At 44.1% G+C, this 13,169-nt stretch overlaps 3 protein-coding genes across 10 annotated transcripts in view; 2 read left to right on the top strand and 1 right to left on the bottom strand.

Annotated features, from left to right (window-relative positions):
• Positions 1 to 13,169, top strand: part of LOC133575717 (uncharacterized) — a 215,002-nt gene that overhangs the window by 95,969 nt on the left and 105,864 nt on the right. The window contains exon 2 of one of the 6 annotated variants that reach the window (XM_061928509.1): positions 1,217 to 2,874. The exons of the other annotated variants lie outside the window; for them this stretch is intronic. Within the exon in view, the coding sequence (XP_061784493.1) occupies positions 1,217 to 2,628 (1,412 nt within the window). The 3' untranslated portion in view covers positions 2,629 to 2,874. Of the gene's footprint in view, positions 1 to 1,216; positions 2,875 to 13,169 lie in introns of those variants that run through there. 6 annotated transcript variants of the gene reach the window in all.
• The window catches only part of LOC133575695 (uncharacterized), a 196,419-nt gene that overhangs the window by 155,433 nt on the left and 27,817 nt on the right, over positions 1 to 13,169 (bottom strand). The gene's annotated exons all lie outside the window — the stretch shown is intronic.
• The window catches only part of LOC133575751 (uncharacterized), a 381,675-nt gene that overhangs the window by 348,950 nt on the left and 19,556 nt on the right, over positions 1 to 13,169 (top strand). The window lies entirely within an intron of this gene.

The raw sequence follows: 13,169 nt of genomic DNA, 5'->3' as shown, positions 1-13,169 counted from the left end.
CGACAGCGTCTTCTCCCCGTCATCTTTGTTGTAGCGGTGTAGCGTGCAAGGACGGGAGTGGAAGAAGTGTCAAAAGATGGAGCTAACTGTTTTACTGACATTCAGACTTTACTTCAATCAATAACGGAGCAGCATCTCCTCATCCGTGGCTCACTAGTGCAACAACAACGCCCGAAATGTGTCCCGTGAAAAACCGTCCGACCGGAACTCTCTAATAACCAAAGTCCCTTGGGTGAATAATGTAAACTCACTACACCGGTATGTTTTAGTGCTTTCATGGCGAGTTAACTGACAGATATAAGTAAGAACTTTACACTACTTTATATTAGAAATGGCAACAGCAGAGGATGAATGTCCCATAACAAGAAGATAGAGAAAAAGAAGAAGCTCATCGACTACGGCATCGTCACGGACTACAGTGGCGGTTGTGCGCAAATTTTCAGGACTTATGCAGATCCCAAATAAACATCAGCATGTACCAGGTAAGAAAAGCCGGATAATATGTCTGCTAATGGGTGCCATTTTGCGGGCCTTATACACACACACACACACACACAATAGTGACACTTGTATCTCTGACTGGTAGCCATAATGGGCCGACAATCCATCAAGCGGTGCGGCTTCAAAATCGTACTAAAACATTTGGACAGATTTTTGAGTGCCGTGTGTAATGTTCTTTATTTTCAATGCAACATTTAAAGTTTTGGTGTTGTTTACTGGGATCATATTGTAGTCTACAGGTATCTCTTATGTGTGACTGCCATCTACTGGTCACACTTATCTTTACACAATGTACCAAATGACAAAGGATCAGGCACGGGAGAAGCATGGGATAATCCACAACACTCGCAGTGAGAGAAGTCGACCACAAGATGGCGTCATAGCAGAGACAACAATACAGAATACAGATTTACACTGTAAACCTCCTAATCTTTTCTCCAAGTTTATACATCAGTAGCTGATATAAAATCACAGGGGGCGCTGGAGCCTATCCCAGCTGCACTCAAGTGGAAGGGAATGTATGGCAATATAGATTTTAGGCCATATTGCCCACTCGTAGAAAGTGGTCTTTTCCTGTGAATAATGTTGTAAAGAGCAGTGTGTATGTTTTAAGGCCAATTCATATAATAACTTGTTATTTTAAGTACATGTAAACTCGTGTGACTGATCAAATCTGGACATTTCTCAAGCATGTTTGTCATTTTGTGTCCTGCAGACGTCTGTGAAGAACAACTTCTGCCTGAAAAACAGGAGTGTAGCTTCAGGATGGTGAAGGAGGATCCATCAAAGAGGAAGACCAGGCGCCACAGACCCTCTGGTGTCTCCTTTTCCTCTTTGACACAGACCCTGCCCTGTAAAAAGGAAGAGGAAGACTCACTGGCGCCCCACCTAAAAGAGGAAGAGGTGGAACACAGCATCAGTCAGGAGGGAGATCATCTTGAAGGACTGGTGGAGTTCCCAGTGACTGGTGTCCCTGTGAAGAGTGAAGATGATGAGGTCAAAGGTGAAAGTGAGGAGAAGAGCAGCAGCTCAACACAACACATGACAACAGAAGCTGATGGAGACCACTGTGGAGGATCACAAGCAGACAAGCTCTTAGCTCCACTATCAGATAGTGAGGACACAACGTCACACTCTCCTGACACTGATGATGAAGACTCTAAAGATGATAAGACATGTCACACTGACAACACTCACTTCAAATGTTCTCACTGTGACAAAACCTTTAAATACCGTTGTCATCTGAAAACACACATGAGAAGACACACCGGAGAAAAACCTTTTATCTGTTCAATATGTGGTAAAGGTTTTGTAGAAAGTCAGAGTTTGAAAAAACACACAATATTACACACTGGAGAAAAATCTTTTATATGTTCAATCTGTGGTAAAGGTTTTGTACAACGTTGCAATTTGAAAGTACACATGAGAACACACACTGGTGAAAAACCTTTTATCTGTTCAATCTGTGGTAAAGGTTTTGCACAAAGTTCATGTTTGGAAAAACACAGAACAATACACACTGGAGAAAAATCTTTTATCTGTTCAATCTGTAGTAAAGGTTTTGTTCTAAGTAACAAATTGAAAGCGCACATGAGAACACACACTGGCGAAAAACCTTTTTCCTGTTCAATCTGTGGTAAAGGTTTTACAGAAAGTCAATATTTGAAAGTACACATGAGAAGACACACTGGTGAAAAACGTTTTATCTGTTCAATCTGTGGTAAAGGTTTTGCACGAAGTTCATGTTTGGACAAACACAGAACAACACACACTGGAGAGAAATCTTTTATCTGTTCAATCTGTAGTAAAGGTTTTGGACAAAGTAACCATTTGAAAGTACACATGAGAACACACACTGGTGAAAAACCTTTTTCCTGTTTAATCTGTGGTAAAGGTTTTGCAGAAAGTCAACATTTGAAAAGACACAAGAGAACACACACTGGTGAAAAACCACATTCCTGTTCAATCTGCAACAGAAGCTTTTGTGAACGATCGAACCTTGTAGCACACATGAGAACACACACGGGAGAGAAAGTGTTGAGTTGCAGTGTGTGTGGTGAAAGATTCTCTTCTAAGTACCAGTGTAAGAAACACAAGTGTGCTGGTGAGAACAGCAGCAGCAAATGAAACTGCAGGATTTGAAATAAACTTTAATTTGGACTTTCTAACAACATCAGCACATATAACATGTGTGACATTGTTGTTTGTGTAACAATCTTGTTAATAATAATAATAATAATATGCTTCTACATTTATACATTAGATATTTTATATTAGTGCTTTTTTCAGTCAAGTACATGCATTAATTTGCAACATTGTGTACTTTTATTAAAAAATTTAACAGAATAATTTGACTGAAAAGGTGAGAGTAAACAGTACAAGACATTTATTACATACCTAATAAAAATGAGGTACAATAAATATTTTATGTGTATATATATTCATCATGCAATTTTAGACTTATTCATAATGGTGTTTTTTACAGGTGTTTAAAATATTGAAGTATTATATAATGTTATTTCTAATTGTTAATGATCCCATAGATTAGCACCTTTATATGATATACATATGTACTGGTTCACATCTGAAACATCTTCTGGACCACTTCAGGAAGCATATTATTATTTACTTCATACATCATTTGAACAGTTGTCTTTTATACAATTTTAAAATGTGCGGCTTAATGAATTATTTGTTGGGTCTCTATTTATCCATTTTATTAATTATCTTTATTACTCTCTTTTGTAATATGATGATTGTGTTGTGATTGTTTTATATGTATGTCCCCAGACCTTTATGCAATATAAAAATTAGATGAAATGGCTGAATTTTTTGTGGAAGGATGGTTTTGTTTTACAAACATACATTTGTGGATAAAACAAAAATTCCCATTATTGTGTTTTAAACATTTTTGTCTTTTTTAACATCCCCAAAACAATATCAATCAAAGTTTGGAGTGTCAGGCAAAAGCCAATATTGTACATCATCCCACAGAGATTTACTTTGCATACTTTCATAGAGCTTCTCCATTGCAGAGAGCAGAAATTGGCATTTTATCCAATTTTAAGTCGCAAATATATCAGATTTTATTTACGATACCTATGCTGGATACTTTTATGGACACTTTATGGACAATTCTAAAGTGATCATGGTGTCTTTGTTTGTCTAAAATACATATCACCGACCGCTAGCGAGCTTGGTTTGTCTTTCGCCAGGTGGCTAGCGAGCCAGTTGCTTCCGCTAACCTCCAGCTTGCTTTGAACTTTAAATGGCCTCCGGGGCACACTTTTGACACCCCTGCCATAGATAATAAAACATTAAATGTGATAAATCTATGGATAAAAAGCAGAACCTGGCGACGCATGCAAAGACATCCAACTCACCAAGTGTTACTAAACTGCCAAGGAAAAGAGAAGACAAAAATGAATAGTTTGGGGTGGATAATAGGAGACAAATGTAATAAAGCTCAAATTGACAATATTAAAGTTAGCCCTACAGTACCAATCCCTGCAATACCACCGTGGATGTATGATAACCCAAATGTAAACATGCAATTATTAAAGAATATAAATTTAAATAGTTAAAAGGTAGAACAATGGATCGAGGAAACATTTTAGACAACATCATACATAATATATACAGATGCATCAAAAACTATAAATAATGAAGAAGGAGCTGCAGCAGTTATGCCACAAGGAAACATAGATCTGTTGTGTAGGACTAGATGTTACAATCCTCTAATCCATACTTGAGACACCTATGCGACTTTGTGGGATAATCAAGTGAGTGAAGGCATCCTCTGGGTTATCAAGTGGGCGCCCCCCTTCCTCAGTGTTTCGCTGATAGGCCCACGACACCTCCAGAGGGTTCAGCAGTGAGTCCCAGCGTCCCAGGATCACTCCCGAGATGCCATCACTCACTTGAAAGCCCAGGTGGAGTCCCTTCGCTTGACCCACAGCCACTGACTCCCCTTTTCAGCGGCTTTTGAGAGGTCTTTCACAGCCTGCCGGTGGGCCTTCCCTCGCACTCCCATTTCCCGGAGAAGCCTGGATGTTGAGGTGGCCACGAACCCTCTGCAGCCTACTTCCACTGGCCGTACCCTCGCTTTCCAGCCTTGTTTTTGCGCATCGGCTGCAAGCTCAGTGTACCTCAACTTCTTGCGCTCGTAGGCCTCCTCCATTGCACTCTCCCAGGGCACCGTGAGCTCTATGATGTACACGAGCCTGAGCAAAGCTGACCACAGAACAAGATCTGGCCGTAGGTTGGTGGACGCAATCTCAACTGGGAAGCAGAGTCTCTGGCCCAGGTCGGCCAGCAGTTTCCAGTCCCGTGCCCCGCCTAGCTGTCCAGTGTCTGGTCTTGTGGGGGTGAGGTTGGCTTGACCCTCGCCCTCCCGGACAAATGTTGTTGCTTGCCAACGGGATGACGGGGGAGGAAGGGCATCGACACTTGTCCGTCGACTTTCCAGCACTGCTGCAAGACACTTTAGCACCTGGTTGTGCCGCCAGGTGTAACGGCCTTGGGTGGGGCTGGTCTTGCAGCCCACCAGGATGTGCTTCAGTGTTGCTGGACTCGGACACAGAGGGCATGTGGGGTCTTCACCATACCACTGGCTGAGGTTTTTTGGAGAAGGCAGGACATCATAGGCAGCCCTGATGGTAAAGCTCGCCCTGAATGCCTCCATCTACCACAGCTCTTTCCAGGAGATCTTCCTCTTCTCTACTCCTTCCCATGTCATCCACTGCCCTTGTTTTGCCTGCGCCACAGCTTGTGCGCACCTTCTTGCTTCCTCTTCCCGACGTATCTCCTGGACCACCAGCTTGCGTCTCTGAGATGGAGTGGCCTTGCTCCAGGCTGGTGTACTGGCCCCAAGGCCAAGACCACTCCTCCCCTGCTGTACTCGGCCCACAATGTCTCTGTGCCTGAGTGCTGCTTTAGCCTGCTCAGTTGCGGCCAATGGGGTCCACTTCCTCCCAGTAGCCAGGATGGGGGCAGCTTGGGCTACAAATGGATCACTCGAATCCAGTAGCATCATCTCCAGTCTGACTTTGGCGCACTTGAACTCTGAAAGACTGGAAATGGGCAGTTCTAGCATTCCTTTGCCGTAGAGTCCAATACGGCTGAGGCACCTGGGAATGCCAAGCCACTTCCTTACATATGAGCTAACCAGTCTCCCCAGCTTTTCCACCTTAGAGAGCGGGACTTCATAAAGGGTTAGGGGCCACAATAGGCATGGAAGTAGTCCATACTGCATGCACCAGAGCTTCAGCGTGCCAGGAATCAGGGTTCTGTCGATGTTCTCCAGGCCGCTGGCTACCTCTTTCCTGAGCTGATCTACCTGCTCTTTGTCTTTGAGGGAGGCATCATACCAACGACCTAGGGACTTCACAGGCTTCTCGGAGACTGTTGGAATAGGTTCCTCACCAATGTGAAAGCGGTGGTGTGACGGTTTCCCCTTGTCAATAGAGATGCTTCTGGACTTGCTTGGCTTGATCTTCATGCGAGCCAGCTCAATGTTTTCTTGGAGCTTTCTTAGAAGCCGTACAGTACAAGCCTTGGTTGTGGTGAGTGTTGTGAGGTCATCCATGTAGGCTCTGACAGGCGGCAGCCTCAGGCCAGGTCTTATTAGCTGTCCTCCAACCACCCATCGCGATGCCCGGATGATCACCTCCATGGCCATGGTGAAGGCCAGCGGGGAGATGGTGCAGCCCGCCATGGTTCCCACCTCCAGGTGTTGCCATGCTGTGGTGTACTCGGCAGTTGTCACGCAGAGCTGGACGTCCCGGAAGTAGGCCTTGACAAGGGTTGTGAGAGCTGCTGGGACCCTGAAGTAGTCGAAGGCTGTCCACAGGAGGTTGTGAGGGACTGAGCCAAAGGCATTGGCGAGATCCAGGAAAACCACATAAAGGTCTGTTCTCTCCTTCTTGGCGACCTGGATCTGATGCCAGATGACACTAGCATGTTCCATGCAACCGGGGAAGCCTGAGATGCCTGCTTTCTGGATTGATGTGTCAATCAGGTTGTTTCTTTGCAGGGATCCTGCCAGCCTATGAGCAACCACGCTGAAGAATATTTTTCCCTTGACATTTAGAAGGCTGATCTGGCGGAATTGGCCGATTTCTGATGAGTCCTTTTCCTTGGGGATAAGGATTCCACCGGCTCTTCGCCAGGAAGTTGGTATCTCCTTCTTTTGCCACACGACTCTCATCAACTTCCAGAGGAAGCGCAGGACATCTGGTGCGTTTTTGTAGAGCCTGTATGGAACTCCGTTGGGACCTGGAGCTGATGCGGCCCTTGTAGTAGTATTAAATAAAAGAATCAGTGATAAGTTATCTGTTTTTACGGGGGAATTGGTCACAATTTATATGGCAGTTAATTGGATAGAGGAAAATAAAGCAAGGAAAGCAGTCGTGTGCTCGGACTCCAGCAGTGCATTGATGAGCATAAAAAACATAGCATCAGAAACAAGACAAGATTTAGTTTATGAAATAGTTCAGGCAATCTGCAGAATAAATAAAGCAGGAAGTGTGGTAACATTTCTCTGGTACCTGCTCATGTAGGAGTTGTGGGCAATGAATTAGTAGATAGATACTGACGGAGGCAGATAATTACAAATATCCATATTTGTGTGTTACTTCTTTATTTTCATAGTCATATTACAAAACAGCTAGTGTTATTTATTTGTTATCTTTTGGTTGTCTGCAAGTACTGTGTGTCAACTTTTAAGAATGTGAAGGGGGAGATCTTCTGTGCATCTCGTCTAAAACCGACTTTAGATAATAAACAAAAGGGACCTGGAGTGAGCTGAGAGAGGGGGTGGGGGGTAGCAATACATCTTTTTTCTTATCTTCTCCTATGCACAGCTGTGGAGTAAGAGGGACAAGGAGGGTGGGGGCAAGAGAGACGTTATAGAAGAGAAGTTCTCCGTATGTGGGATTTAGACCATATTTAGCTGTGATAGTGAGCGCTTCTGTACGGGATTTGGTCTCAAGTTTATTTCCAAAGGCTTTGGTAATAAAATACAAAATACCTATTGTGTCTCTGGTGGTCCTTCTACTCAGTTTTATGTGTCATCAAAAGAGCTTGGGTGTGACCAGCAACTTGAATTCCCTGGGAGGAACAACTGGTCAAAACGCAACAATACACAAAACAAACAAGCACTAAAACAGAAGTAAACATGGAGATGAACCACAGTAAAGAAGAAGTGAAGAACATCATTAAGATAGAAGACAATAAAAAGATGATTGGAATAAGGAAAGAAAAGGTAGAGAGTATTACAAAGTCCAGAGGAGAGTAGGTGTAATGAGAGGAGGAATAGAAATAGGAAGGAAGAAGACATTATTACTAGAATGAGATTAGGACATACATATCTAAATAGTTGATTGACATTGATAGGAAACATAATACAGGACTGTGTGACTGTTGTCATCACATAGAAAGTGTAGGGCATGTTATAATACATTGTAGCAAATACAATTGTGAAAGGGAAATACTGGGAAATAAATTGGCGAAAGAGAAGGTTAGGTTAGTAGTGGAATATATTTTAGGATTGCATTCAGAACACATAGGTTATAAAGCATTATATACATATTTAAAAAAGACTGGGTTGAATAAAAGAATATAGAGTAGGGATCCACCTCCCTCCACACTCCATTTCAGTAGGTGGCGGTAATGCACACCACAAGGTTGCTTGTCAACCACCATTAAACCAAAGAAGAAGAAGAAGAAGAAGAGCAGTGCCATAGACATCTTATAAGTAGACGCAGCATTGGCTGCGGTGACCCGAGAAATTGGGCTACAGCGAGCAGCCTAAACTGACAGTTGACAGGTAGAAAACAAAGATGGTGTTCAGCGTTTTCCTGCTCAAATGAGCGGACTGTTGAAAATAGTTATTGGGGGATTACTTTTCACAATTAAGGTTTAACTTTAACGTACTATTGGTGGTATTTTATGAAAATAATATAACCACAGACTTGAGAAGGAGCAAAGATCTTCAATAGTACTGAAATCATACTCAGTGGCCTAGTGGTTAGAGTGTCCGCCCTGAGATCGGTAGGTTGTGGGTTCAAACCCCGGCCGAGTCAAACCAAAGACTATAAAAATGGGACCCATTGCCTCCCTGCTTGGCACTCAGATCAAGGGTTGGAATTGGGGGTTAAATCACCAAAAATGATTCCCGGGCGCGGCACAGCTGCTGCCCACTGCTCCCCTCACCTCCCAGGGGGTGATCAAGAGGATGGGTCAAATGCAGAGGACAAATTTCACCACACCTAGTGTGTGTGTGACAATCATTGGTACTTTAACTTTAACTTTAAATCGTAGCCGCTAGCAAACAATATGACCATAATAGAATTGCTTGTCAATGAAATGAACAATACTTTCTTAACAGTATCATTGTAACCAGGAATAATAAGTAACAGTATTCAAATACTAACATTGTTGGGTAAGACAGAATTCGGTTTTATTTTGAATCCAGTGAAACAGATTGGTGGTTTTAGCTGATATAAAGACTTTCAGGTGTTTATATATATGTTTAAGTATTCGGCAGACACTTTTATCCAAAGCGACATACATAAAAAATACATATAAAACAATCACTGTAAACATCATTTGAGGGAAGAATGTAATACAAAATATCAATACAAAGTGTCAAGACAGAATAAACTCTCTGTTGCTGCAGCATCAGAGATACAGTCTATAGGTCCCTAACATATATTGATATCCAAAGTATTCATACATTGTTTATATACAAACCCCGTTTCCATATGAGTTGGGAAATTGTGTTAGATGTAAATATAAACGGAATACAATGATTTGCAAATCATTTTCAACCCATATTCAGTTGAATATGCTACAAAGACAACATATTTGATGTTCAAACTGATAAACAATTTTTTTTTGCAAATAATCATTAACTTTAGAATCTGATGCCAGCAACACGTGACAAAGAAGTTGGGAAAGGTGGCAATAAATACTGATAAAGTTGAGGAATGCTCATCAAACACTTATTTGGAACATCCCACAGGTGAACAGGCAAATTGGGAACAGGTGGGTGCCATGATTGGATATAAAAACAGCTTCCCAAAAAATGCTCAGTCTTTCACAAGAAAGGACGGGGCGAGGTACACCCCTTTGTCCACAACTGCGTGAGCAAATAGTCAAACAGTTTAAGAACAACGTTTCTCAAAGTGCCATTGCAAGAAATTTAGGGATTTCAACATCTACGGTCCATAATATCATCAAAAGGTTCAGAGAATCTGGAGAAATCACTCCACGTAAGCGGCATGGCCAGAAAACCAACATTGAATGACCGTGACCCTCGATCCCTCAGACGGCACTGTATCAAAAACAGACATCAATCTCTAAAGGATATCACCACATGGGCTCAGGAACACTTCAGAAAACCACTGTCAGTAACTACAGTTAGTCGCTACATCTGTAAGTGCAAGTTAAAGCTCTACTATGCAAAGCGAAAGCCATTTATCAACAACATTCAGAAACACCGCCGGCTTCTCTGGGCCCGAGATCATCTAAGATGGACTCATGCAAAGTGGAAAAGTGTTCTGTGGTCTGACGAGTCCACATTTCAAATTGTTTTTGGAAATATTCGACATCGTGTCATCCGGACCAAAGGGGAGGCGAACCATGCAGACTGTTATCGACGCAAAGTTCAAAAGCCAGCATCTGTGATGGTATGGGGGTGTATTAGTGCCCAAGACATGGGTAACTTACACATCTGTGAAGGCACCATTAATAATGAAAGGTACATACAGGTTTTGGAACAACATATGCTGCCATCTTAGCGCCGTCTTTTTCATGGACGCCCCTGCTTTTTTCAGCAAGACAATGCCAAGCCACATTCAGCACGTGTTACAACAGCGTGGCTTCGTAAAAAAAAGAGTGCGGGTACTTTCTTGGCCCGCCTGCAGTCCAGACCTGTCTCCCATCGAAAATGTGTGGCGCATTATGAAGCGTAAAATACGACAGCGGAGACCTCGGACTGTTGAAGGACTGAAGCTCTACATAAAACAAGAATGGGAAAGAATTCCACTTTCAAAGCTTCAACAATTAGTTTCCTCAGTTCCCAATCGTTTATTGAGTGTTGTTAAAAGAAAAGGTGATGTAACACAGTGGTGAATATGCCCTTTCCCAACTACTTTGGCACGTTTTGCAGCCATGAAATAAAATTAAAAAAAAAGTTTATGAGTTTGAACATCAAATATGTTGTCTTTGTAGCATATTCAATTGAATATGGGTTGAAAATGATTTGCAAATCATTGTATTCCGTTTATATTTACATCTAACACAATTTCCCAACTCATATGGAAACGGGGTTTGTATGTCTGTACAACACTTTGGCCAACTGAGGTTTTAAATGTGCGATATAAATAAATAAACTGAACACATCATTGAGTGGCATTTAGTTTTTACACTGGGGGGGACCAGACAAGCTCTGCTTCTTCCACTCATTTTGGACGGTTGGTCACTTGAGCAAAAGTTGTGCTTGTAAAGTTTTGACATGTTCCAAATAAATACATTGAAAGTGAACATTAATAATAACATTTTAAAGTATTTTTTGGTTGTATGCCAACTTTGCGGAGGAGCTCTTCACAGCCTCACCTCGCTAGTTAGCTTAACGTTAGCATCTTCCATGTTACCTCATAACGATGTTGAATAAATGTGTTTGTGTGCCTTACAGGCGGACTTGTTATTGGCTAACATATATACACATCATTTGTGGTAAATGTTTTTACTTTATTAGTACATAAGGGTGTCCATATGTGCACTTGGCACCAGGACACCCTAGGCCGCAGTTCCATGATCGACTTTGTAGTTGTGTCATCGGATTTGCGGCCTCATGTTTTGGACACTCGGGTGAAGAGAGGGGCGGAGCTTTCTACCGATCACCACCTGGTGGTGAGTTGGCTGCGATGGTGGGGGAGGATGCCGGACAGACCTGGCAGGCCCAAACGCATTGTGAGGGTTTGCTGGGAACGTCTGGCAGAGTCTCCTGTCAGAGAGAGTTTCAATTCCCACCTCCGGAAGAACTTTGAACATGTCACAAGGGAGGTGCTGGACATTGAGTCCGAATGGACCATGTTCCACACCTCTATTGTCGAGGCGGCTGATTGGAGCTGTGGCCGCAAGGTAGTTGGTGCTTGTCGTGGCGGTAATCCGAGAACCCGTTGGTGGACACCGGCGGTGAGGGATGCCGTCAAGCTGAAGAAGGAGTCCTATCGGGTTCTTTTGGCTCATAGGACTCCTGAGGCAGCGGACAGGTACCGACAGGCCAAGCGGTGTGCGGCTTCAGCGGTCGCAGAGGCAAAAACTCGGACATGGGAGGAGTTCGGGGAAGCCATGGAAAACGACTTCCGGACGGCTTCGAAGCAATTCTGGACCACCATTCGCCGCCTCAGGAAGGGGAAGCAGTGCACTATCAACACCGTGTATGGCGAGGATGGTGTTCTGCTGACCTCGACTGCGGATGTTGTGGATCGGTGGAGGGAATACTTCGAAGACCTCCTCAATCCCACCAACACGTCTTCCTATGAGGAAGCAGTGCCTGGGGAGTCTGTGGTGGGCTCTCCTATTTCTGGGGCTGAGGTTGCTGAGGTAGTTAAAAAGCTCCTCGGTGGCAAGGCCCCGGGGGTGGATGAGACCCGCCCGGAGTTCCTTAAGGCTCTGGATGCTGTGGGGCTGTCTTGGTTGACAAGACTCTGCAACATCGTGTGGACATCGGGGGCGGTACCTCTGGATTGGCAGACCGGGGTGGTGGTTCCTCTCTTTAAGAAGGGGAACTGGAGGGTGTGTTCTAACTATCGTGGGATCACACTCCTCAGCCTTCCCGGTAAGGTCTTTTCAGGTGTACTGGAGAGAAGGCTACGCCGTATAGTCGAACCTCGGATTCAGGAGGAACAGTCTGGTTTTCGTCCTGGTCGTGGAACTGTGGACCAGCTCTATACTCTCGGCAGGGTCTTTGAGGGTGCATGTGTTTTGTGGACTTGGAGAAGGCATTCGACCGTGTCCCTCGGGAAGTCGTGTGGGGAGTGCTCAGAGAATATGGTGTATCGGACTGTCTGATTGTGGCAGTCCGCGCCCTGTATGCTCAGTGCCAGAGCTTGGTCCGCATTGCCGGCAGTAAGTCGGACACGTTTCCAGTGAGGGTTGGACTCCGCCAAGGCTGCCCTTTGTCACCCATTCTGTTCATAACTTTTATGGACAGAATTGCTAGGCGCAGTCAAGGCGTTGAGGGGATCCGGTTTGGTGGCTGCAGGATTAGGTCTCTGCTTTTTGCAGATGATGTGGTCCTGATGGCTTCATCTGGCCAGGATCTTCAGCTCTCACTGAGAATCAGCACCTCCAAGTCCGAGTCCATGGTTCTCGCCCGGAAAAGGGTGGAGTGCCATCTCCGGGTTGGGGAGGAGATCTTGCCCCAATGCGGACGCTGTATCGATCCGTTGTGGTGAAGAAGGAGCTGAGCCGGAAGGCAAAGCTCTCAATTTACCGGTCGATCTACGTTCCCATCCTCACCTATGGTCATGAGCTTTGGGTTACGACCAAAAGGACAAGATCACGGGTACAAGCGGCCCAAATTAGTTTCCTCCGCCGGGTGGCGGGGCTCTCCCTTAGAGATAGGGTGAGAAGCTCTGCCATCCGGGGGGAGCTCA

The sequence above is a fragment of the Nerophis lumbriciformis genome, linkage group LG33 (genome assembly GCF_033978685.3).
Source record: "Nerophis lumbriciformis linkage group LG33, RoL_Nlum_v2.1, whole genome shotgun sequence".
In the NCBI taxonomy this organism is placed as follows: domain Eukaryota; kingdom Metazoa; phylum Chordata; class Actinopteri; order Syngnathiformes; family Syngnathidae; genus Nerophis; species Nerophis lumbriciformis.
This window is presented reverse-complemented; position numbering and strand designations above follow the sequence as displayed.